We start from the raw sequence: 23,500 nt of genomic DNA on the forward strand, positions 1-23,500 counted from the left end.
TGTGAATTTTCATTATTTACAGGAATTCGAAGACGTTGTATACATAGCGTAGTAGAAATTAGACACAAGTGCGATAAACTAGGCAACGACTATTGTACGCCAGCAATCAATAATAGGTTGTAAATTAATCACGGAGTACGCCACGTATTACATTTATGATCCGGAGGGAGCACTACAAAATGACAGCTACACCTGAACAAGGTGGTACTAACCAACAGAACAATGATACATGATGGACTGCATATCTCGTTAATTTGTAAAGTAAATAAGGCATTGTACGTGATTGATATTGGAAATACAGACATAGTAGCCAGGAAATATCGAGAGAAAAATATTGGAAATGCGTAGACACTTAGAACAGAAAAATCGCCATCTTGGATGCACGGAGAATAATCCATAAGATAGACAATTGACGAAATAATCCAAAAGAAGAGAATATACGTAACAGTAATAATAATAACTTATTATATAAATGTCTTTCTGATACGCTTTTAACAATTTTTCAATTATGAAAAAAGCCTTTCATCGTACCTACCACCACTTTACAGAATGAAACCGTAATTCCTAAATGTGAATTCTGAAAACGCTTCAAGAGCAGAAAAGATGAAACAGAAGCTAGGCGATCGGTTCGCCGCGAAGTCGTGTCACTCGTTTCCGCATGAGCCAGTGGACGGGAAAACGAATACCTTCGAAATTGGAAGAAAGTAGCATTTCTCGATCGACGACGCCACCGGGTGGTTCTCTCCCCCTCGTTCTGTATTCGGTTACGCGGAGACGCGTCGTGCGAGCATCAGTTCTCAAGATTGCGGTTAAAGGTGAGGCTTAGGAAGGGGCTGCATGCATCACGAAACTGCAGAGCGTGGGTGGTACGTACAATAAAGCTTGAAACGGCTAGCACGCGTTACAGAGACGTCTTGGAAAATGGCAACAACAGTTGGCTCGCTCGTACGAACACGATACCTCGAGAGTCCTCGAGCCCTGCCACGATGGCAGTAATACGTGGCTGGACGTTCATGGAAATTTATGTCTCTTTTTCTACGTCCAAAGCCCGAAGTGAACCAAATACGCGTCTACGCGGGACGGATGAGCCGTGTTCGCCCTCTGAGCCGTTTAATCTTTATTCTCGAATATGTGGATGCACCCGTGCGATCGTTGTACTTAGATGATACATAGGCGAACGGGTCAAGAGTTCATTACTGAAAGAGTGTCTCCCGTAGCTTCTACGGGGTGGGACGAAAATCGATACGAAACGGAAATATGGCAGTTAATGGGTTAATTCAGCCCGCAACAACATTTAAGTCGTACACGCCTACAATAAGCCGTTAACTCGGCGAATACGATTTGGAATGTATTAAAAAACTTGACCATGAGGCTTTGCGACACGGAAAGTTCTGCGTTACCAACTTTCGTAGTCATACTTTTCGCTGAACAGCGATCGTGTATTCTTTTCAAGTCAGCCGCGCAGAAGAATTCTAAAAGGAACTAGTCCAGCGAACGAATGTCGCAAATTGGAACGATGCTGAGAAGGTCCGCGGCGGGGCGAAGCTGGAAATTACAAGAACGAACATCGTTTCTTGAGCAACGCGGCCAACAAATTCCAGCAGCGAGGCAACAACTGGTTCAAACTAAGTTTCCCAAGAAGGGGAAGGGGGGAGGGGGTATGGCAGAGAATTAAAAGTGTTATCGCAACGCTAACGCGGACTACTAGGGTGTAGAATGATCAGCCGTGCATGAGGCGCGACGACGCTGCACCTTCTGAGCGGCGTTCGCGTAGGTATACCGGGTGTCCCGAACGGAGCCGCCATAATTTACTGAGCGCGCACAAACACTCATTTAAACTCCAACACGGCTTGACCATTATCCCAGGGTTTCGGCGCGGCAGAGGGATGAAAGCGGAAAAAGGCGGTGGTGAAGGTTTGGGACAGGAGTGCGCAACCCCCTAACTTTTCCCCTAACTGGCCCAATACAACAAAGTATCCAGTTACCAATTCTGCGAACACTATTTCCTTTTAGTTTCTTTTTAACATAAATTTTATTTTGGGCCAACGTAAACTTGTAAATAATGAATTTCTTTACGCAACTTCGAGACAAGAACTTTCAAATTACGACAAACTTGTCTAGTTTTCAAGATAGAAGAAACCTCACGACGAGAAACTGTTCACAGTGCGACGGGAGGATCTAACAACGAACTATAATGGGATTTCAGCTTATCACCCGGCCCTGAGAGCTCCCGTGCACAAGCGCGAGAGAACAAGCAGCGGGGGCAGATGACACAAGGGTGTTCGATGCGTGAGACCACATTAATTACCGCTACGTTCCAAGAACCAACCACTTTCGAGGTATATCCCGATTCTGGCTACCCCTTAGTCCACCCCTCTCTCTGAAGCTCCGTATTCACAATGTGTCTATTATTCCTCTCCGTCGCTCCCTATTCCTCTATCCTCGCCATTCCTCGTCCATCTGGTTCCACCTGCTTTGGTAGGCTCCACTCGGGTTCGTCTCCGTCCCGCACGGTAACCCGCTTAGCTCTCCTGGCAGAAATTTCAAACGCGCTACCCGCGCTCAAGAAACACCGCTCGAAACGAAATTCCAGAAGCACTTTCCGATTAATAATTCAACCGACGGAGGTAGACGTACGCGACGGTTCCCTTTGACCCGTTTTTATCTGTTATACCCGCGGCCCTGTCACTCGGAGAAACGAAGCTGACGTCAGGTGCAAATTGTGGACACGTTCGCGCAATTAACGAAATCGACAGGGAGAATTGTTGCTGTAGGACGTAATCGATGGCACGAGTCTTGGGTTGAATAACTGGAGCTTTTAGTGGTGATTAATATTTTTACACTTGTGTATTTTTGTAATAAAAATGTTTAATTGCATTTTAAAAAGGCTATAGTATGAGAGAATCCAAACAAAAAATTTTAATTTGTTTGTTTCATCGAAAACATGGGCAAGCATACTAAATTTTAAAATGACAGATGGTACAGAGGAACAATTGTAATCTCTCTGAACGAGAAAGAAACATCGAACCTAACCCAACGAGCGTCATCGTAGAGCATTTCTATTCTATTCTAGGACAGTCGTACGAAAGTGCGGGGCATAAAGTGTAAAATACTCTGCGGTGCCTCCAGGTAAGACCCTTTTCTCCCTGGACGCGTTCACACACATAGACCGGGCTTTTAACCAGATGCATATTTCACGAGGAAACAGTGCCACTGTAGACTCTTTTCCAAGCAGCGAATACTTATCAGTCTTGTCAGTACGAGCTTTCCAACGCGACGAATTTCGCGAACAATCCAGAAACCATTGCTTCGACCGAGAGACCGAAATTTTGCGAAACACTTTTGAGGATCAGCCGCAAAACTGATCAGAGCGTTCCTCTGTTCTGATGTTAAACAGATACTGAACAAACGTCCCTCCCCTCTTTCGATAAATGATAAGATGTTTACCAATTAAGATGTTGATGTGACGTTAAATCTATATAAAAGGAGACGTTATTTCGTAGACTACCAAAGGTAACTTGTACAGGTGATTTGCAATTGTTTTTATTTTGATAACATACGCAATTGTCGTAATCTTCTTGTTGTATTTTCGTGTTTATGATACCTATTATATTTTATTTAATACTAAGGTAAGTAGAAAAAATGACTTCAGTTTTGTAAGAATATTGAAACTGTTGACTAAGACTGACTGAGAAGCATTGTCCTGGCTTTATTCCGCCCCATAAAAAGAGAGCACCCTGTAGAAACTGCGTTCTCCATTGTAACAAGAAAGTTAGCGAAAGGAAACAAACAAGAAAAGAAACTACGTAGTTCTTCCAAAGTTGTAACGCTGGATTACGTGTTGCAACCCCACTTGAAATTCTACCGCGTTCGCCCTACCACCAACTAATTATTTATCTAATTAATAAATGATCTTAACACTTCACCGACCGGTAGCCTGTTAATAAACTTTTCTCTAGGACAACCAATACTTTATCTATTATTGAGATAACATTCTATCCTTCCTAAGGATGAACCAAAAGCTTCGAAATGATATATGACACTGGTATATAAAATAATTTTAATGACTTCAAAAAATTGCACAAACTGAAACAACCGCACAAACTTTTGGTTCGCCCTAATATTATAAAAATATTAATCACAAAACGGTTCTAATAGATAAAATAAATATTGAATAATATCAATGTTGTCAAAATAAAAAATCTAAAAAGTGCAAATAAAATTTCTCGCATTCAAATTGAAAAATAAAATAAAATCATACGTAAAAGGATTAATTCCTAAAATACGACGCCAGCCCTTGTCATCCCTCCCCTGCAGTCTGCCATCAGACCATTCCCTCTGGGATCCTTTTTAAGTCGTCGAGCTACAGATACGCGGAATGTTCGGTGGCCCTAAATCGTCCTCGGTTTCTTCCCTTTTGCTCGGGCGGGTGTAATGCCGTTGAACGAAAAATATAACGTCGTAAATTTCGCCATGGTTTACTGGCCCAGGATCTTGGCATTAACACTTCGAGTAGCTAAGCAAGCGTGGAAAACGAAGAGAGAGAGACAGAGAGAGACAGAGAGAGAGAGAGAGAGAGAGAGAGAGAGAGAGAGAGAGAGCGCGCAAGGGAGCGCAGGGGTGCGGAGACCTGCAACGCATTTCAATGCACCTCCGTACAGAACATATTCCTCGACACAACCAGATGCACCGCTCCCTCTCACACTCCTGAACGTGTCGCTGTGAGCTTGCATGATACGATCCACGCGCACATACACGCACACACAGAGGCACGCGAGGCTTCCAGAGCGAAGCTACCCTTCCGCGGTGGAAAGTGCCACTGCAGCCTTCCTCCCCAGGCTTCGTGACGAAGAAACCCGGAAAAACAGTCACGTTTATCATCGAGCTCCGCGAGCGCATCGGGATGAGCCCAGGCGGGGGATATAAGCGCAAGAAAACGGCTAGCATGTAAGGATAAAGTGCTCTATAATGTACGGACGTGTAACGGCTCGTTTCCGTCGTCGAGAAAAATGGTATTGGCCGAGGACGGTGCTGGCTGTGTTAACGAATTCCCGTAAACATGCGAACGTAAACGCGTCCCAACCCCGGTGCGTATAAAGGCCGTACATCCTGAAGGGGACCCACTTCGAGGAATGAATTTTGCATCAGTACAATTGAAAACTGTGCGCTAGTTGAAAGTGTTCCTTGGAATACACGAAGCGTAGGAATTTCGGAGCGCTTGAGCACCTCATATATTTCGACCATTTTTAGGAGGGTCCTCTTCAGGAACTTTGGCTTGTATAAATTAATGTTTCGTTGTTTGACCCTCTCGAACACTTTAATACATGTTTTTGACTCAGCGTTGAATATTTTTTGGGACAACAATCTTAATCGTGACCTAGGAAATATATTTATTGAGTTGAAGATAATGTAGAGGAGTAGAACGATCTCATGGTTATATTAAAAATTTAGTTGCTTGCTCGCAAATGCTTGGGACGATTACAATTTGGTCCAGCGTGGACGATCCTTTGAGATGAGAATGTGCAATGCAAATATTACTTCGTCCCCGTCCACCAATATTTCCGTTTTATTAACCTACAAATTAATATATTAATATCTGATCGAGTCGCGGAATAATATATGCCGCAGAATTGATTCTCGTTAAACGAACGCGTTCTCTGACCCCATTTTCGGTGGGGTTTAAAAAGCGCTACGCTTTTCTGCCGTCCCTCGTCGAGAGCGTTGGCTACTTAAAAAAATAATGCTCGCGAAGCATCGAATATTTTAGCGACACTATAATTCTCGTACACGCGAGCTTCCAGCGACTCGGGATCTCGTTAATATTTGAATATATGAAAAAAAAAAAAGAAATATAAAAAAACAGGAGTACTTAAGGGGGAACTATAACATGCATTAGTATGCACGTGCATCCGTATGAAGAGAAGAGGGCAGTTACCCCTGTCCCCGGAGCACGAAAGTGGTTCCCTCACGAGTTTAGTAGTGCTTCGCAACGACGAAACCCGGAAAAATAATCCCGTTTATCATCACGCAAGAGTAAAGACCTACGACACGGAATTACCCTAAAAACAAACTTTTGAAGCCAACTGGCTAAACAAAAACTAAAATCGCACGTTGAGCTCGAAATCAAATTTAATTCCTTACCGAAGAATCGGGACACACGCAGGCGAGATATTCTGTATCTGGCAGTAGCTTGTACGAGCTGGCGCTTCAACAGCTGTAATTTATTTTAGAAAAGCTAACGCCAATTCAAACTTACGAAAAATCCTTCGAGGCACGTTTAAACGTCACTGAAGACTACAACGTATCCAAGTTTCAAGAAACTTCAAAATATTACCTCAACAAGTGTCCAATTTGGCGTAGAATTTCCCTAGGGAGTTTCATAAACCCCTTCATACGTGCTGCACATTGCAATGTTGCTGGATTTCAAGATTATTTTTTAATACAGAACAATTATCTTCTCGAAGTAACACATGATGTATTACAATTATAACATGAACGACATTCCGCGGTAGAAATCAGTCAATATTGTAATTATGATTAGTTAATTGTACTCTCAAAGTCACAATATTAAGATGTTAATATTTTCTTTTTTAACACGTTGGTCGCCACGTCGCCCAGATATTGGTGACAGGACTGTTCATTAAGGAACTAAAAAAATTAATTTCGAAGCTGAGGAGGTAATGAAAAAAAAATCTGTATGAGATCCGTGAATTTGATGAGGTTACAAAAATTAAATACTGGGACGAGTCTTAAGTTCTCTAATCTTTGATAGCCTCGAGACATTTTAACTCCGTCGAAATTTTCACGAGTTTTAGTCTGGCAGCCAACGTGTTAACCAATGAATTATTTTCAATGAATGATCTTCCTCTCATATACAGGTCATCCAAGAGTTTTTAATTTATATCTAGTCATCTCTCCACAATTTAGGAAAAAATGATTCCACGTGAAGCGTGTGACTTCACGAGGAGTCTGTGAAGCGATACGCAGCCTTCCAACGCCAAGAGGTTCTCCGCCCCTAGGCTAGAGTCGACTGAAGGGAACGATAGCGCGAAGAAACAGTTGAAAAAGATGCACGGGGATCGGTGTAAAAATTTGATCCAGGTCTAGCTAAGGGTAGCTCGCTGGAAAGGGCGTAGGAGCGCCCCCACCCCCCAACGAGGAGGCGGAGAGACGTTTTTCTCTAGCCCGTCGAGTGCAACGAACAGGGCCTGCGCCATAAAGGCACGTTCACAACGCGCAGGCACCCCGCGGCCGGTGCATGCGCAATGGTGTATTGATCCCGCAAAATCTGAGATGCACGTAACATCATCCAGTGGTCCATTGGCTGTACACAATGTCATTTCTGTTCTGCGCTCTCCTGGCATTTACGCGAGCGAGACGAGACGCGTGAGTAATGCGAGTCGACGCATCGATTCCTCGTCGCGTTCCCGATCGGTCTGCGTGCCACAGAGGCTCGAACGGACCGAGATAGATTATGATAACCCTGGGAGGACACGAGATCAGATCCCTTAGGCATCGTGATCCGCAGGGAGCCTGAAGAGAACCCGATCGCAAGTACGTAATCATTGAACTCCGTTGTAAACATTAATCTGTAAACGAACGTCTGTGACTCGAATCCCTTTCGACGCTTGAAGGGATCGGGAGGGGGAGGAAGGTTGTCAAAAATTGCATTTACGGGGAAAATTGTACGGAACACTATTGGCGTCTGAAACCTCTTGGTCAAAGTCTGGAACTGTTCCGAAGCAAGCTAACCCTTAGACGACTGGGGTCCATTAGGGATCTTCTGATTATTTCATCAACATGATTCAAATTGAATAATTTAGGGCTGGGGTTAATTAAAAATCCCACGTGGTGCTTTGGAAATTCAATTTTGAGCAATCTAAACTACGAATTGTATTTTTTAAAAAAAATTTGATAAATTGAGTAGATATGTATGATTTTAGTTACTTATTTGTCCAGCTATTATAACAAATACTCTAATGTTCACATTTGCGAAACGGACTCTTAGCATCCGACTATTTTCGTTTGCTTCCATCATAGACACACCAATTGCGTACTGTAAAAAAGAAACGTGTGGTCGTCAAAGGGCTAGATTGGTTTCACGCTTGATCCAACCAGAGACTTCAGAATCGATGAAATCAATAAAGTAGAGTCACTCGTGCCAATAAAGATGCAATTTATTGCACTGCAGTCAAACAGAAAATTCGAAAACACGTTACACTGAACTGCATCTCAAATCCCGAGCGTAAATACCGCCAAGTGCGGCCATGCTCGGACCCTCGAACTGCAAACGATTCTGATCAAAAGACATCGATTATTCCAACCATTACGCGGTGCAAATTAAATTTAATAACCGGTCGTTTCATGAAAAAATCAACGTAACTGGAAGACAGTTAACGCAACAGGTTCATAATTCCATAATTCGCAGCGTGGAGTTTAGCCGAGGCAGAATCCTAGTTTGTTGATTGCTGAAAATGATTTTAATATATTCGTAAACGATGTTCATAGAAATTAGAAATGTTTGCGATCGACACCAGCCACCTTCCTTTTCTTCCGAAGGCTGCCACTCGGCGTTATTTATGATTAAACACCTTTCAGATTTGTTTAATTATGTACATTTCCTCGAAAAAATAAACTGGAGCTTGCCTTAAAGTTATCCACTCTGCGTTGTAAGCAGGCTATAAACAGAATTAAGTTCATAATCCACTGAACTACCACTTGAAACTAAGGACGTACTATGCAAGATGTCGCGGAGGATTTTAATCGTTGAGGAATTTTTTTGCGATGGACAGGATGCCCCAATCGGACTCGTGAATAACTAGACGCCTGCCGTTTACTCGAAATGATACCGCAAGCGATCGTGTTGATCCTCTCAGTGGGGGTATGCTACAGCAACCCCGACGCGAAGAGACTGTACGACGACCTGTTGTCGAATTACAATCGGCTGATTCGCCCCGTGTCCAACAATACGGACACCGTTGTTGTTAAACTAGGACTACGTCTTTCTCAACTTATAGATCTCGTATGTTTTGTTTTGTTTTTTTTAAATACATTGTAAGTAATCGTTCCGTGTCCAAATCATTCAACGTGAACATTTTCAGAATTTGAAGGATCAAATCCTCACGACGAACGTTTGGCTGGAACACGTAAGTTTCTAATTGATTACATAACTTGTCTCGCGGATATTGGCTTAACTCGACGACGAACTTTCCACAGGAATGGCAGGATCATAAGTTTCAATGGGATCCGGCTGAATACGGAGGTGTCACTGAACTCTACGTGCCCAGCGAACACATATGGCTTCCAGACATTGTCCTTTACAACAAGTAAGTGACCCATGCTCGAGTGATCGTTAAGATGTTTAAAACGGTGTACGAATGGAAAGTGTTACGTAATTTAAATATACATTGCAACTCCATTTTCAGTGCCGACGGAGAGTACGGAGTCACTACAATGACGAAAGCTATTCTACATTACACTGGAAAAGTTCTTTGGACCCCACCAGCGATTTTCAAGTCTTCGTGCGAGATAGACGTTAGATACTTCCCGTTCGATCAACAAACATGCTTCATGAAGTTCGGTTCGTGGACCTACGACGGTTTTCAGGTAGGCAACGAGTAAACGTTATCAAGGTTATTCAAAGTTCCTCGATGTTCTTTTAACCCCATGGTACTGTTACGCCGGGGGGTTGAAACACGAGAATCCATGTTAAACTATATATAACGTTTATTAATAAACTTTAACTTTTAACGATTTAACTGTACGGAACTATAGTGCGGCATCTTCATACTGTCGCAACAATACTATGACCTTCAAATGACCTTGAAAATAATACCAAACAGTAGATCTGCTTGTACTGTCACATCTGTCCTCTTGAACAGTACAAGTTTTCTCTTTGGTATTTCCTCTTACCTTTTAATCCTCGCCGAGATACATGTAAATGTTCCGTATGTACTGATCTTGTTACTCGGAGAAGGTGTATCGAGCCCTGGTCTAGTTTTCCTTATTATATTCAGATCGACTTGAAGCACATTAACCAGAACATGGGCGACAAAGTAGAGGTTGGCATCGATCTCCGCGAATATTACCCCAGCGTAGAATGGGATATACTGGGTGTCCCAGCGGAACGGCACAAGAAGTACTACCCCTGTTGCCTCGAGCCCTATCCCGACATCTTCTTCAACATCACGTTACGTCGCAAAACATTGTTCTACACGGTGAACCTGATCGTGCCGTGCGTGAGCATCTCCTATTTGTCCGTGTTGGCCTTCTACCTGCCCGCCGACTCCGGCGAGAAGATCGCTCTTTGCATCAACATTCTGCTGTCGCAGACGATGTTTTTCCTCCTAATATCCGAGATCATACCATCCACGTCGCTGGCGCTTCCGTTGCTGGGCAAGTACCTGCTGTTCACGATGATTCTGGTGGGCCTGTCCGTAATAGTGACGATCATCATACTGAACGTACACTATCGGAAACCCAGCACCCACAAAATGAGCCCGTGGGTCAGAAAGTTCTTCATACGAAGATTACCGAAAGTGCTGCTGATGCGGGTGCCCGACGACCTCCTCAACGACCTCGCCGCGCACAAGATATACGGGAGGAGAAAATCTGGCAAAAAGAACAAGTTCAACGCCGCTGTCGCGGCCGCTTTGCAATCTTCCTCAATAGTGTCATCGCCAGATTCTGCGCAACATCAACGGATTGGTGGTACGTACTGGCGATAAACTTTTGTTACGCGTACAAAGTTGCAAGCAACGATAGATGAAGATTTGAGCAAAATAAATCCTGGACCAGGTCGAGTCACGGTCACCGTTCAGCTCACGTAGCTGAGACGTTGTCATTTTTCAGATCTTTATCCTTTTGTCTCTTCTTGGTGTGCCCTTTGCCTCGATATCAAAGAACAGATGGACGTTAGCGAAGATCCATGAGATAGCACGTTTACCAAGCATAAATAAGAATCGCTCGTTTTCAGGATGCAACGGCTTGCACACTACGACCGCGCATAACAGATTTCTGGGAGGTATAGGCGGATACAACGGGCTTCCAACGGTGATGTCCGGCCTGGATGAATCGTTGAGCGACGTCACCCCGAAGAAGAAGTATCCCTTCGAGCTCGAGAAAGCTTTGCACAATGTGATGTTCATTCAACACCATATCCAACGTCAAGACGAATTCAATGCGGTGAATGTCGCCATCATAAGTATCGGTTATTCTGATTTATAGTTTGGATTTGTAATTAACCGTGATCGTACAACAGGAAGACCAGGACTGGGGCTTCGTGGCGATGGTTCTGGACCGACTCTTCCTCTGGATTTTCTCGATAGCCTCCTTCGTCGGCACGATCGTCATCCTGTGCGAGGCTCCGTCGCTTTACGATGACACCAAACCGATCGACATGGAGTACTCCTCTGTCGCTCAACAGCAATTTCTCCCAAATGGTGACTTGCTAGACACTCTTGTGTAGAACAGTTAGAAAAAAAAGTAAGAGACGAGGAAACCGAGGTACTGATTCGTCGTCATCTTCCACTTAGACGTTATTTTCCTTCCTGAACTTTATAATATTCTTTATAGAGAGACATGGTGTCCTGTGAAGTGTATCAACACCTCCGGCTTCTTCGTCTTTTTGTCAGAACGTATACAATGCTCGATACAAGTCTCGTGTTTGAAATACATATATACATTTCATTTGTACTTATCATTATAATACGTGCACAGGACGAACAAGTGCTCTTGAGTAACGATAAATCTGTTATTAATGCCGTTGACGAGAACGTTTCAATATTAATTGTAGATGTTTTGTAACGTCGATTAACGTAGAAGACGCGGACAGGATGTAAAACGCCTGTCGACGTCTAAACCGCGTATAGCGAAAACTCGTCAACTGCTCGAGTTAATATCTTCCCGAGGAGCAATCGAGAATACTGTTATGTAGTGTACGGAATTTTTTCAACTATTAAAATATAAACCAACCTTTTTCAATACGAACGAAGTATATACTCGGATCTGTTCGATATCTTGTATGCCTATTAAAATAAAATAAACGACAATTGAAAAGCACTTTATTGATAATCCATGATCATTCGACTAAGCTAGTTTGTCAATGCCGCGATAAGAATAATACTTTGAGCCCCTGCGTAAAGGTAGTCTACGTTGCAATTTCGTCTCACTTCTGACACGATACATTACAATTGACTACAATAAAATTCAGCCATCGTTTACGCAGACTTGCACACGCACACTTTAAAACGAACGTATATTTCATTATGTCAAACACGTACAAGAAAAATATCATACATTTAATGCACATACGAGCGTATACTGCCTACCGTTATACACGCTACGAGGACACGGAAAGAAAAGGTAAAAACTGATTTAAATAAATTCTGGTATTAAAGTTTTATCGCATAAAGCACGACTGAAAATATATATGTATTATACATATAAGATACAAAAATTCTGGTGTCATAGTCTTCACCGTGTAAATCGTTGAACAAAGCACGTCAATTGAAAATGTTTCGCCGAATCCAATAAAATTAATAAACGTTTGAACATATCTACACAAACAAAAATATTTCTTTTCTCTTTAGATCCCATCTACGAAAAACGTTTCTTGCGAATCTCGCCTTTTAATGAAGGAACAAAATATCGTTCCAGGGCGAATGAAAAAGAGAAACAGGTAAATCGAGTAAACTCTAACATCCCAACATAATTCGGACGTTGCTCATCAAGCAAATCTTCGCACAAAAATATCATCTGTCTCGGAACTATTTACGCGTTACGATATGCTGGGACACATTTCATCGAAACTCGCGGAAGCACCAATAAACATGCGCGTCCTCGTACACAGGGTCCCGTGGAACGAAACAGAATTCCTACGGTCGCGTAGACACGAACGATTCAATCCTAGTGAACGACCAATCGCTACTTCGTTTTACAAAAATAATAATACGCGAACACTGTTGCGAACAGGATGCAACTTTCATTCTCTTTCGTTCTATCTCCCTTGGGTAATCGTTCCCTTTCTCTTTCTTCGAAAACGGAAATTCATTGGAAGAAGCAATAAACATTGGAAGAAACGACTCCAGGAGCTCTTCAACTCGTTCGCTGTTCTCTGACCTACGCGCGGGTTAGGATAGCATTGACTCGGAGGCTTATGGCTTGTCCAAAGTCTCGCCTCTTTCTACTTATAAGGACAGTGGACGTGTTATGACCATCTTTGCTTATAATAACAGTGATTCGTTTCAAATGATTCTATCGGAGATATATCTTTAGCAGGGTGGATACAATCATTTGAACAAAGTATAACGCTCACAGGCATTCTTCTCAGCTGCCAATGATAAATTGTCAGTCTCAAAACATACATTGTGTGTACAACACTTGTTGTGTGACACATTTGTCACTCTTCGTATACAATCATAATGGAGTCAACGAAAGTATAGGCATATTAGTACTGTAGGAGTCTAAACGAAAAATAAGGCACGGGGATTCGAACCCACGATCCTCGGATCCACAGTCAACCGCTTTAACTACGCGACCAATCCCGTACCCTACGTTTCGTGTTTTCGTTTGACTCCTTGTTGTTGGGTATGGGAGGCGCGGATACTACGGTACTATCGCCTATTAGTATCAATGAATTCAATACCCAAGGTTTACATTTAAAAGGTAGAACTCTCAACAAGAAACAGATTCATGAATGCTACCAAATCGATTCTTTCGTTGTCCCCCATTATACATGCGTGCACTCCCGCATGATACTATAGCCCAAATAAATAATCATCTGGTTGTTCGAAGCTATGGAAAATCTGAAATACCTCGACGTAACCCAATCCTGAATATCCTAAGTTCTATTAGTAGTAGCTAGCAAAATACGGTAACTCCAACGGAAGACATTAACATGGAATGGTGAATTAAATTCGAAAAGAACAACGTATGTCTACGTTACGTCCCGAACATCGTTATCCAGCCATCAAGCAAAGTGGTCCTCGCATTAATTTCATCCAAATCGACCAGGAATCGTTCTTCCATTCCCATTTTAAGCAATAAACGATCAAGCATCCCAGAAAGAGTTAACGAATATAAACCTCGTCGTGTAAAATCTCTTTCCTTCGAGATAAAATTTTCCTAAAGCTATGGAATACAATAAATGCACGTAAGAACAACGCTGTTCTCAAACACAACGCTCGAAAATACCCTTATAATATTATCTAATTTTACCTGCACACGACACGCACACACACACATACAGACACACATACAGACGCGCGCGCGCCCACTTAACTCGACTCAAATATGGAATTAATAATCATCCTAACCATCACTCGTTATATGAGCTGTTGATTATGAAAGTAATCCAAGCCCAATCATCTTTCTACTTTCATAGTCTTTATGTAATATATTTTACTTTCCTCGAGACAAAGGTAGAACCTTACCTTTTTAAAGGAATTTAAATAATGTAGATACTTTAATTTAACGTTGATATTTCGATCGTTTTTCGGCTGCTACATGTTTTCATTGTTTATGATGATAACTGTTTCATAAAGAACGGCTCATACGTTGCATTCGTATTACTTCACAAGGAATAAGCGTCATAGTGTTTCTGATACAATCTATGACAATCTCGTAGAGTTGTTCCTTAACTCTATTGTTGGCCGACGTGTAATCCCAGAAACAGAAATGGGCAAAATTTTTTTTCGAATGATAGATGACGAATAATTCAATCATTCGAATCATTCGACGTGAAATATAATTCAATTTTATCATTCAAATACTGGTATTCGTCTAGCGAATAACGAATAAAAAATTGCGAACACTTTATTCGTTGTTCGAAATCACTATACAGATAAGAATTTTGCCCATCACTGTGCAGGAATGCAATCCATCCTCGTATTTATTTCGAGCCACGCGCTGAATTGTAATTCGGTACAACATTCCTTTATCTTTGTTGTCGTAAAATTAATCCTCCTGGCTAGACTGTGCAGAATTTCTCAGTCTTCGAAATGTGTTCCGACTCTCGACAGTTCTGTGCTGAATTTTGTGCAAAAGCAGTTCTCGATATCATGTAAAAACAAAATTCCAAAACATGTTCTAAGAAAACTCACTAAAGATAACGAGAATTATGTGCTAATTCGTTATCAGATATGCGTGACGCTACCGAGTGGGGAACAAAATTGGCGATGACGAACCGATTCGGATAGCGGTCACGTGGCGAGACGTTCCGGAAGATTCATTATCCAGCAATGATATTTCAAGAACCAACGAATAATATAGATCTTAACTGACGGAAGTGGGCGGTGCCGTGCGTCGCCCGAAAACACACGGCCGTCGAAACGTTGACTCTCTATTGCATAAATTTTATTCGAGTTTCTCTGACTTGTAAATAAACAATTTCTCGGTTATCTATACTTCCGCGATGGAATTCATACTTAAGCTAAGTAATAAATGGCTGAGCTCGTGAAGTCTTCTTAACGAGCTTTACGCAAATATTTTTTATCGCGCTCCCAATGGGATATACTATGCAATAGAAGGTTAACTCGATAATACGCGACAAACAAAGACATATCGGATACTCTTAGTAACATTACAACACTGTGCCTGATTACATATAAAACCGTAAACAATATACAAATAATCCCCGCGTCGAGTTAGATTCAACCCTTCCACCTACCGATATACTGCTTACAATTCGGGCAAATGTGATGGACGTTCATGAAACTGCTCATGCAATATGGCAGACACGAACAAAGGCAACATCTGAAATAGAAACGCCATCGGTCAGAAAAATCGACTCGTTGAAACTGATAACAGGCCACACACGCACACACACAGGATGCAACAGCAACTGGACATTCAAGGCTCCAAAACGATTTTACTCCCAATAGTTTCCAAACTTCTTGGAAATCACCCTTCTCCCATTAAAACAAAGAAAACCTCCATGTCTGAGATTTGTGAACACCGAATATTTACTTTACTAATTACAAGCTTCATCGAGTACGAAGAATCGTTAAATTAGATAAGAATAATAGAAGAAAAAAAAACCCTCCCGTCAACCTCAGTTATTGACCTCCGATGATCAATCAGTCTATCAATAGAAACAGATGTTCAAGTCATACTATTTAGCTAACGCCTACAACTCTACATCTCAGAGAGATATATTAACGTGACCTAATAGGAGAGGTTGATTCCGACCTGGAGAAATGGCCTTGAGCGGTCAATTGAGTTTCATCCGACTATAACGAACACAGGTGTTATCATCAGCCATGCTTTGAGGGAAATCGGGTCAGAGTGGAACGGGAACTAATAGAAATCAATAAATGTATAAAGAATACACCAACGTGCAACCCTATGAAAGAGTCAGGTGTTTGACCTTAGCGAAGCTCTATATTAACTAAGTGTGGATGAAGAGCGTATAGGCTACTTGGATGCTGCCAGCTCTTAAAAGCATTTTCCTGACAAAATGTGAAAATAAGTCCTATTCAGAACCCATGGAAGTATGGACTTAAATTCTTCACACATTCGATACATTTTTGATGCTAAATTAAACCAGCTATGAGCGAAAGGGTTACACCAGCGCGGTTTCGTTTTCGTGGATATAGTGGATCGGATTAATGCGGAAGTAAATCCAAAATACAAGATTAAGAAATGAACAAGCAAGGATTAAATGAATAAACAAGCAACGATTAAAAGAACGAAGTCACTCACCCAAGTAAGCAGAGTACAATGCAGCAAATGTGAGCGCTCGGCTGATGGTCCGATATAATGGTGGTCTTAATGCTTTGGTGACACTTCGGGCAGGTCATTTTCACGGGATTCCGGCCCAGCACGACCGTCACAGGCTGATAATTAGCAGTATAATGTGTCTGGTGTTGCAGGTGTGGCACGTTGGCTGGGACTGCTCCTGGGTAATTCGGCGAGAATACCGCCGTCGTTTGGGTCGGAGGAACTGTAACATTAGATCAACAGGTTAGATCAATCGTGTCCTCTCCGTCAAAGAGCTGGTGTTCCTTGTTTCTCGAGACAAAAATAGGTACAATACTTGTATATATATATTTTTTTTTTAAGAAACTACGAAGTATTTTAATCTATCATTTTGCTTATATTAGGTTGTCCCAAAAGTTTCTTTCGTGAGTTGCACTCAATTATTTTCTGTGGCCGTGTTTATATAAATAGACAATTTAATTTCTTAGACATTGATGCTGTAACAGTAATGAAGCGAAATGAATCGTACACAATTCAGTAATGTAACATAAAACATAAAATATTGTGTATATATTAATTATTAATAAAACGAAAGAAACTTTCGGGACAACCTAATATATTTATTCGTTCTCGAAGAAGGTTTACAAATTCTTGTGGTGATCTCCTGTGGCGATTTGTTAGCGAAACGAACGTTTCAAACTAAAACCACGACCGATAAGAGTTAGTAAATATTATAAAAGGGATGATTACATGTTGGTACAGGCATAACAGGTGGTCCTACTGGATACGGTGGAATATTTGACTGGGGTGGTGGGCTCGCTATATTCGCAACAGCCTCTTCATACGAAGGTGGTGCTGATGGCGGAGGTGCCGTGGGTTGCGTGGTACTCCCACTCGCCATATTTTTCTCCATAATTCCTGAAACAACAATTAGACAAAATTTCATTAAAATTTAAGAAAGGATTATGCGGTATGCTTGTTTAATATTATATTACATAAATATGAGCCTATGGATCATCGATACCTTTCACCTAACCGGATGACCCATTTCAATCTATAAATAAACATCGTGAAGTTAAGGGTCAAAACTTTGAAGTAGGATCCTCATCCTATGGTATAACGATTTATTTCAATTGTTTATACTTCCAACTAATGAATTTAAGACTGAAGACATTTATTAAATGAGATACCTGATCAAAGTATAAAGAATTCAATTGGATCGCATACCACAAAGGTGCCAACCTGTTCGCGGATGCACACACGTTCGAACACAAAGTGCCACGGACAAATGAGCAGGAAAGTGCTCGTGTGCGAATAGAAAGTTGAACGAATGTTAAGTAACGGAGGCTAACGATGTGCGCTCGTTTACAAAGAGCCGTGTCTAGGAAGTTCGAAGCCTGAAATGCGTTAGTCCCTATCGATAACTTTGTTACATCGTACCAGGGTATCGGATACAGTTTTTCTTTTCTAATATTACTTGTAAATTTTCTGTTATAGATTATATGGAATGGTACAGTGTAAATAAATAATACTTTTGGTAAAGCCCTTAATTAGAATTCAATTATTGTTCCTTTCGTACCTTTTGAAATTTCTGTGTAAAAATAGTTAATCAATTGAAACAGCCTGTAACGAAAAATGTGCAAAATTGATCTAGTATCCCTTTCAATGATGACTTGATATTTTTCACGAAACACGTATTGGAAAACGTCGAGTGAAACCGTGCCCCCTATTTCAACAGCGAATTAAATTACTTCCACGTAATTCGACGAAACGTGCAAATGGATCTCGCTGGACGCAACGATGTAATATCAATTTAATCTGGATACGCGTGAAATGCACGGAGTTACAATTTTTAAACCGTTACACGTCTTACGTAACATTTACGTGATTGAACGAAATACACGGATCACATTTAACGACTGCTGAATTATAGTAAACCTGTTGACTTTGTTAGAACATACCACGAAAAATAAAAAAAAAAAAGAAACCGTACTCGTGAAAGTCCTGGAGTAGATGCGCTATCATTTAATATTAATCATTAGATTTTTTTAATGCGCGTCAATTTGTTAATACCGAAAATGCAATTTGCATAATAAAGCAATTCGTGTACGCAAGTGATCAACTCGGAGAAAATTCAATGAAAATCGGAGAAGTGACATTTTTCGCACGAGCCTTCGTGCTTGAGATAATTAAGTTTAAAAATACGTAAAACACAAAACTCAAGGCCATTGAGGTGTTCCCAGTGTGATTCATACTCGAGAAAACGAGTTTGAATGAATAGTGTACTTTGATCCGGTTATAGCAACACCTTCCGAAATCATAAACATATTAAATTGTTAGTCATTAGCTATCAATCGCACGTTTCATTACGTCAATAATTTGCGATTCTTATGATCCAGTGTAGATAAACATCTAAGAGAGAAATAACGTGTCGCACAAGTAGCGGAAGGCTGGTCTTAAAGAGCTAACCAAAAAACAAACAAAAGATTATTTCTAGTGTAATGCGTACAATCACTCCTTCTAACAAAAATATTTTGCATAGCACGCAGAATTACGAAAGAAACTTCAATTATTGCAATTTTTTGCAGATTTTTGTATTATAAAAATCATTGCGTATATTTATAGGAAATATTACATAAAAATGTATTTTCTATACGAACGAAATGGAACACGTTCTAGTTAAATAAATGGACTAAATTATAATGTTATTAATAATAAATACCGATGCACAACTATTACGGAACCCTAAATAACCTTTTATGAACGTACTTTTTTCAAACTTTCTGTCCTGCATCGTAAATTATAATATATCGCTAAATATTCGAGTACTCCGATTTGAAAGCTGTTTATATTTCTTTGGTACAACTTTTTTTTTTTTTTTTAAATCATAGATAATTTCGATTATATAAGCATTTAATTATGCAATAAGAAGAAGTAGGACCACGTGAAAACATGTGTTTTGCTTTAAACAAAAAAATGTGCAAAATATGATCATGACGTAAAAGTCTGACGCGTCAACGAACTGCTTCTCGGAATTGTGATAAGACACAAATTTTAATGAATTCTAATGACATCTTAACGTTTATTAGAAAATCTGTTTGCGAAGGTAAATGTACAGGAACATAATGTATTGCAACACTTACTTATATTTAGATTCTGAAAATTTTGAGTGAAGTAGACGTCTCCAGTGAAGTAGAGGTTATAATTGAACACCACAAAATATTAACTAGTTGTATTCGCCGCGAGGTAAATGTTCCACATAACTTATTATACGAGTATCGATTATCTTATAACACTACTTTGTGATTCTGATTCAGCGTATTTAAAGTAGAAACGATGAAAAACACAGGACAGTCTGTCAACGATCGTGTTAACATGACCAAAACGACTAATGCTAACGACTCTGATACAATTCTGCCAACACCGAGCGACCAATTACTGAGCTCAGGCGCGAAACTGGACAAATCGGCGCCAAATTTAAAGATCAAATCGAACCCCGATAGTTTTTAATAATATTTTGAATCTTCAAAATATTATTTTATTCGTACAATATATTGTTTTTATTACTTTATACTATTTTAATATAAATAATAAAGTTTTTTACTGTAAACTGATCTTAGACTGCAAGGATGGCCAACGTCGGCAATTTCTCTTCATCAAATAATTTTCATTGCCATTATGTTGGCAACGACTTCTGATGAATATTTGTATTACTTAGCGAACACAAAACTTTGAAAAACTTGTTGTCGAATGTGTTTGAATTTGAACACATCGGATTAATTGCGTGTATTATTTAAAATGTAAAAGAAAAGCACCGTAATGAAACAAATCACGAAATTGTTGTTGTAATTTTCGAACTCGAAGAATTTCGAGTAGATTAGGACAAAGTTTGAATACGTCCAACGAAAAGTGTGGTTATTCTTGTTTTGCGTTCTACCATCTGCGGTGTTGCAAAGTGGTATGAGAAATACATTTGTACCTTAATGCAATATTCTTACGCAGAAGTATTGTAAAACGTATTCGTTTAGAGGTTCTTAGAACATAAGAATACAAGTTTTAACTTGATAGGAATGCAATGTGAGATTTTTTTCATTGCAAAGTGAAAAAGACAATCTAAACTGGTAAAATGATAAAACACGAATTTGCTCGTAAAATGAAGAGAGAAATGGTTTCGATCAGTTCATCAAGTTCGGAAAGTGAACTATCTGATTATATTAACATTGAAAATGAACTAACAGATGAAGATGAGGAGGAGTTTGATGAAGAAGATTATGAAGAAGGAGAGGAGGATGACGACAGTGACACAAGTTCAAAGAAAGAAGAAAATTTTGAGTTTTTAGACAAATTGGATGAATATATGAATATATTTAAAATAGAAACAGACAAATTAATTAAATACCGAGAGGATAAAGAAGATAACTTTAGAAGAACTGATATTGATTATACTATATCAACAGTTGAATCTATGAGTATCACTGATACTAATGTCTTACCAAAACCTGTTCCACTTAGAAATCCAAACTCTAGAAGAAATTCTATGCTTCCTGGATCTGAAATGTGCAACGGAATAATAGCTTTTAATGATAGCCTTAACCCCAATCATAATCAAATGTTGCACAATGAGACCTCAGAGTTTGCTACTACAGATAATATGGATAATCATGATCCTGAAACAAGTATTACTAAAACTCTTACACCTCTTAGTGAAAATTCACCTGATTTATTGATTGATGTTCTCGATACAGAGAAAGTACCTGAACCTGTAAAGGAATTAAAAACCTTAATATTGAACAATGAAGCAAAACAATCAGAAGTAAAGAAAATTCAATTGGAATTAGATGGTGCTCGTAAAAATATAAAAGAGCTTGAAACAACCATGAAAATTAAAATGCGCATATCTACAGATTTGCCAAAGAACCTAGATTTACTTGGGGTAGTGATAGACAAAACTCATCGCAAACAGAGTGAATTAGAAAAAAAATGTTCTTGCGTAAAAACTCAATCATCCCCAAAAAATGTACATTCAAAAACTAAGTCTACACATGAGAAAAAAGAGGATGTAGTCAAAGACAAGGTGGTCCAATATCAAGAAAGATTAAAAAATATTGAGATGATAAAGGATACTGCTTATGATTCTTTGAATAAACAACGCAGAATTACTCATTCTTTAATTGACAATAACAAACAAATGAAAAATCTGAAGGAACAGTTGAAGAAAGAAGAAAAACGTAAAGAACAATTAGAAGAGGAACTTGCAGAAGATCAAAAGAAGATTCATGAACTTCAAAGAAAATACAATTTAACTGCCTCTAAACTGAAAGAATTGCAAGCAGAAAGCAAAGGTGGAAAAGTGAATAATATTTCAAAAACTGATCATCCTGATAAAGAAAAAAATTTATTAGATGTCAGTGCAAGAATATTACATCTTGATCATGTGTTAAAAGAAAAATCCATAGATTTAGAAAGAACAGCAGATATAGATGAAAAGGAAGCTTTACGGCATGAAATTCGAAACTTAAGACGTATAAGAGATTGTTTAATAGATGAAAAATGTGATTTGGATGAGAAATTTCAGAAAGAAAAAACTTTATCTACTGTAGAAGAACGAAAATTACTGGAATGTGGAGAAACTATTGAAGCTATTGATGCCATGATTGAACATAAGAATGAAATGATCTGTGGAAGAAATTGTTTTGATGAAAATCAATCACAACGTGAGAAAGGAGAGAGAATGTTGATGGAAAGATTGGCAAAACTATCAGAAGGTGAAATGAAAACCCTGTTTTATAAATATTTTTTGAAAGTGATTGATTTAAAGGAGAGTTCAAAAACCCTTGAAGTTCAAACTGCAGATTTAGAAAATGTTATAGAAACACAAGAATGGCAAATACAAGCTTTAACTAATGCATTGAAACAATCCAAACTAGAAGCAGAGAAAAGAATCATTTTTGTAATAAGAGAATACGAGCAGAAATTACAAGCCATGTATAAACACTTTGCAGAAGAAACAAGTAGTTCTGGACATGAAACACTAGATACAGATTCTGAACTTGTCAAATACAAATGCGAAAATGAAATATTGAAAAAGCAATTAGCACAAATTAAAGCTTATTCGAAAGGTTTAAAACCTCCTTGCCCAGTTACTTCGGGCAGGATACCAATAACAGCACCAACAATGATACAAGGTCCTCTAAGTCCAACAACCAAAGTGACTAAGGAAAGAAATAAACTGATAATACAAAAAACTACTGATCGTGATAAAACAAAAAAATAAATTTTTACCGGAAATATACTCTGCATTTATTTTTGCTAGTATTACACTACTGTCAATGATGCCATAGTAATGTAATAAATCACTTTAACACTTTACCTATCAATCTATATAGGTAGAAATTCTAGTTAGGAAATTACACTTTATAATTCTTGGTGTAAGAATAAGAACAATAATTTATGTGATCTGATAATATGTTGATATATTATATCAGTCTTTTACACATTGACCACTTGTTATATGTATATATGCATGTCATTTTAATTTGATAGAATAATTTATACAATTTTGGCAAAATCGTTTTTACTTGAAAAGAAATAAATACTTGATTATTGTAACACATTGTTTCCTTTATTCTACTGTTAAATTACCTTAGTTGTATTAATTAGTCCTGTTGGAAAGCTCAGAAAAAACGGGCCGTTTGGTTCGAAAGCGACCATTCCGGAACTGTAAAGAAACAAGCGGCTCGCGCCGTTAGATGTCGCCACCGACATGAAATTCAAAATACAAATTCTCTACTATTTTCTGCAC

General features: G+C 39.5%; 3 protein-coding genes across 4 annotated transcripts; 2 read left to right on the top strand and 1 right to left on the bottom strand.

Annotated features, from left to right (window-relative positions):
- The first annotated feature begins 7,284 nt into the window (after nt 1–7,284).
- On the top strand, nt 7,285–11,899 carry LOC128886321 (acetylcholine receptor subunit alpha-L1). Its single transcript, XM_054141059.1, has 8 exons — nt 7,285–7,554; nt 8,793–9,022; nt 9,102–9,146; nt 9,217–9,326; nt 9,426–9,606; nt 10,017–10,710; nt 10,976–11,184; nt 11,261–11,899. The coding sequence occupies exons 2-8, from the start codon at nt 8,843–8,845 to the stop codon at nt 11,465–11,467; spliced, it is 1,626 nt and encodes a 541-aa protein (XP_053997034.1). The 5' UTR covers nt 7,285–7,554; nt 8,793–8,842; the 3' UTR covers nt 11,468–11,899.
- A 146-nt stretch (nt 11,900–12,045) lies between these two features.
- Nucleotides 12,046–23,361, bottom strand: LOC128886322 (lipopolysaccharide-induced tumor necrosis factor-alpha factor homolog). Of its 2 annotated transcripts, none has more exons than XM_054141061.1 (4): nt 23,341–23,361; nt 17,449–17,616; nt 16,702–16,942; nt 12,046–15,753 (listed from the first exon to the last, which is right to left on the bottom strand). In XM_054141061.1, the coding sequence occupies exons 2-4, from the start codon at nt 17,609–17,611 to the stop codon at nt 15,651–15,653; spliced, it is 507 nt and encodes a 168-aa protein (XP_053997036.1). In that variant the 5' UTR covers nt 17,612–17,616; nt 23,341–23,361; the 3' UTR covers nt 12,046–15,650. The 2 variants fall into 2 exon arrangements, with proteins under 2 accessions (XP_053997036.1, XP_053997035.1); XM_054141060.1 differs by lacking the exon at nt 23,341–23,361 and adding an exon at nt 19,842–20,174.
- Nucleotides 20,318–23,322, top strand: LOC128886320 (kinesin-like protein costa). The gene has a single exon (XM_054141058.1). The coding sequence runs from the start codon at nt 20,825–20,827 to the stop codon at nt 22,970–22,972; it is 2,148 nt and encodes a 715-aa protein (XP_053997033.1). The 5' UTR covers nt 20,318–20,824; the 3' UTR covers nt 22,973–23,322.
- Nucleotides 23,362–23,500: the final 139 nt, after the last annotated feature.

This window comes from Hylaeus anthracinus, unplaced genomic scaffold, assembly GCF_026225885.1.
Source record: "Hylaeus anthracinus isolate JK02 unplaced genomic scaffold, UHH_iyHylAnth1.0_haploid 11982, whole genome shotgun sequence".
NCBI lineage: Eukaryota > Metazoa > Arthropoda > Insecta > Hymenoptera > Colletidae > Hylaeus > Hylaeus anthracinus.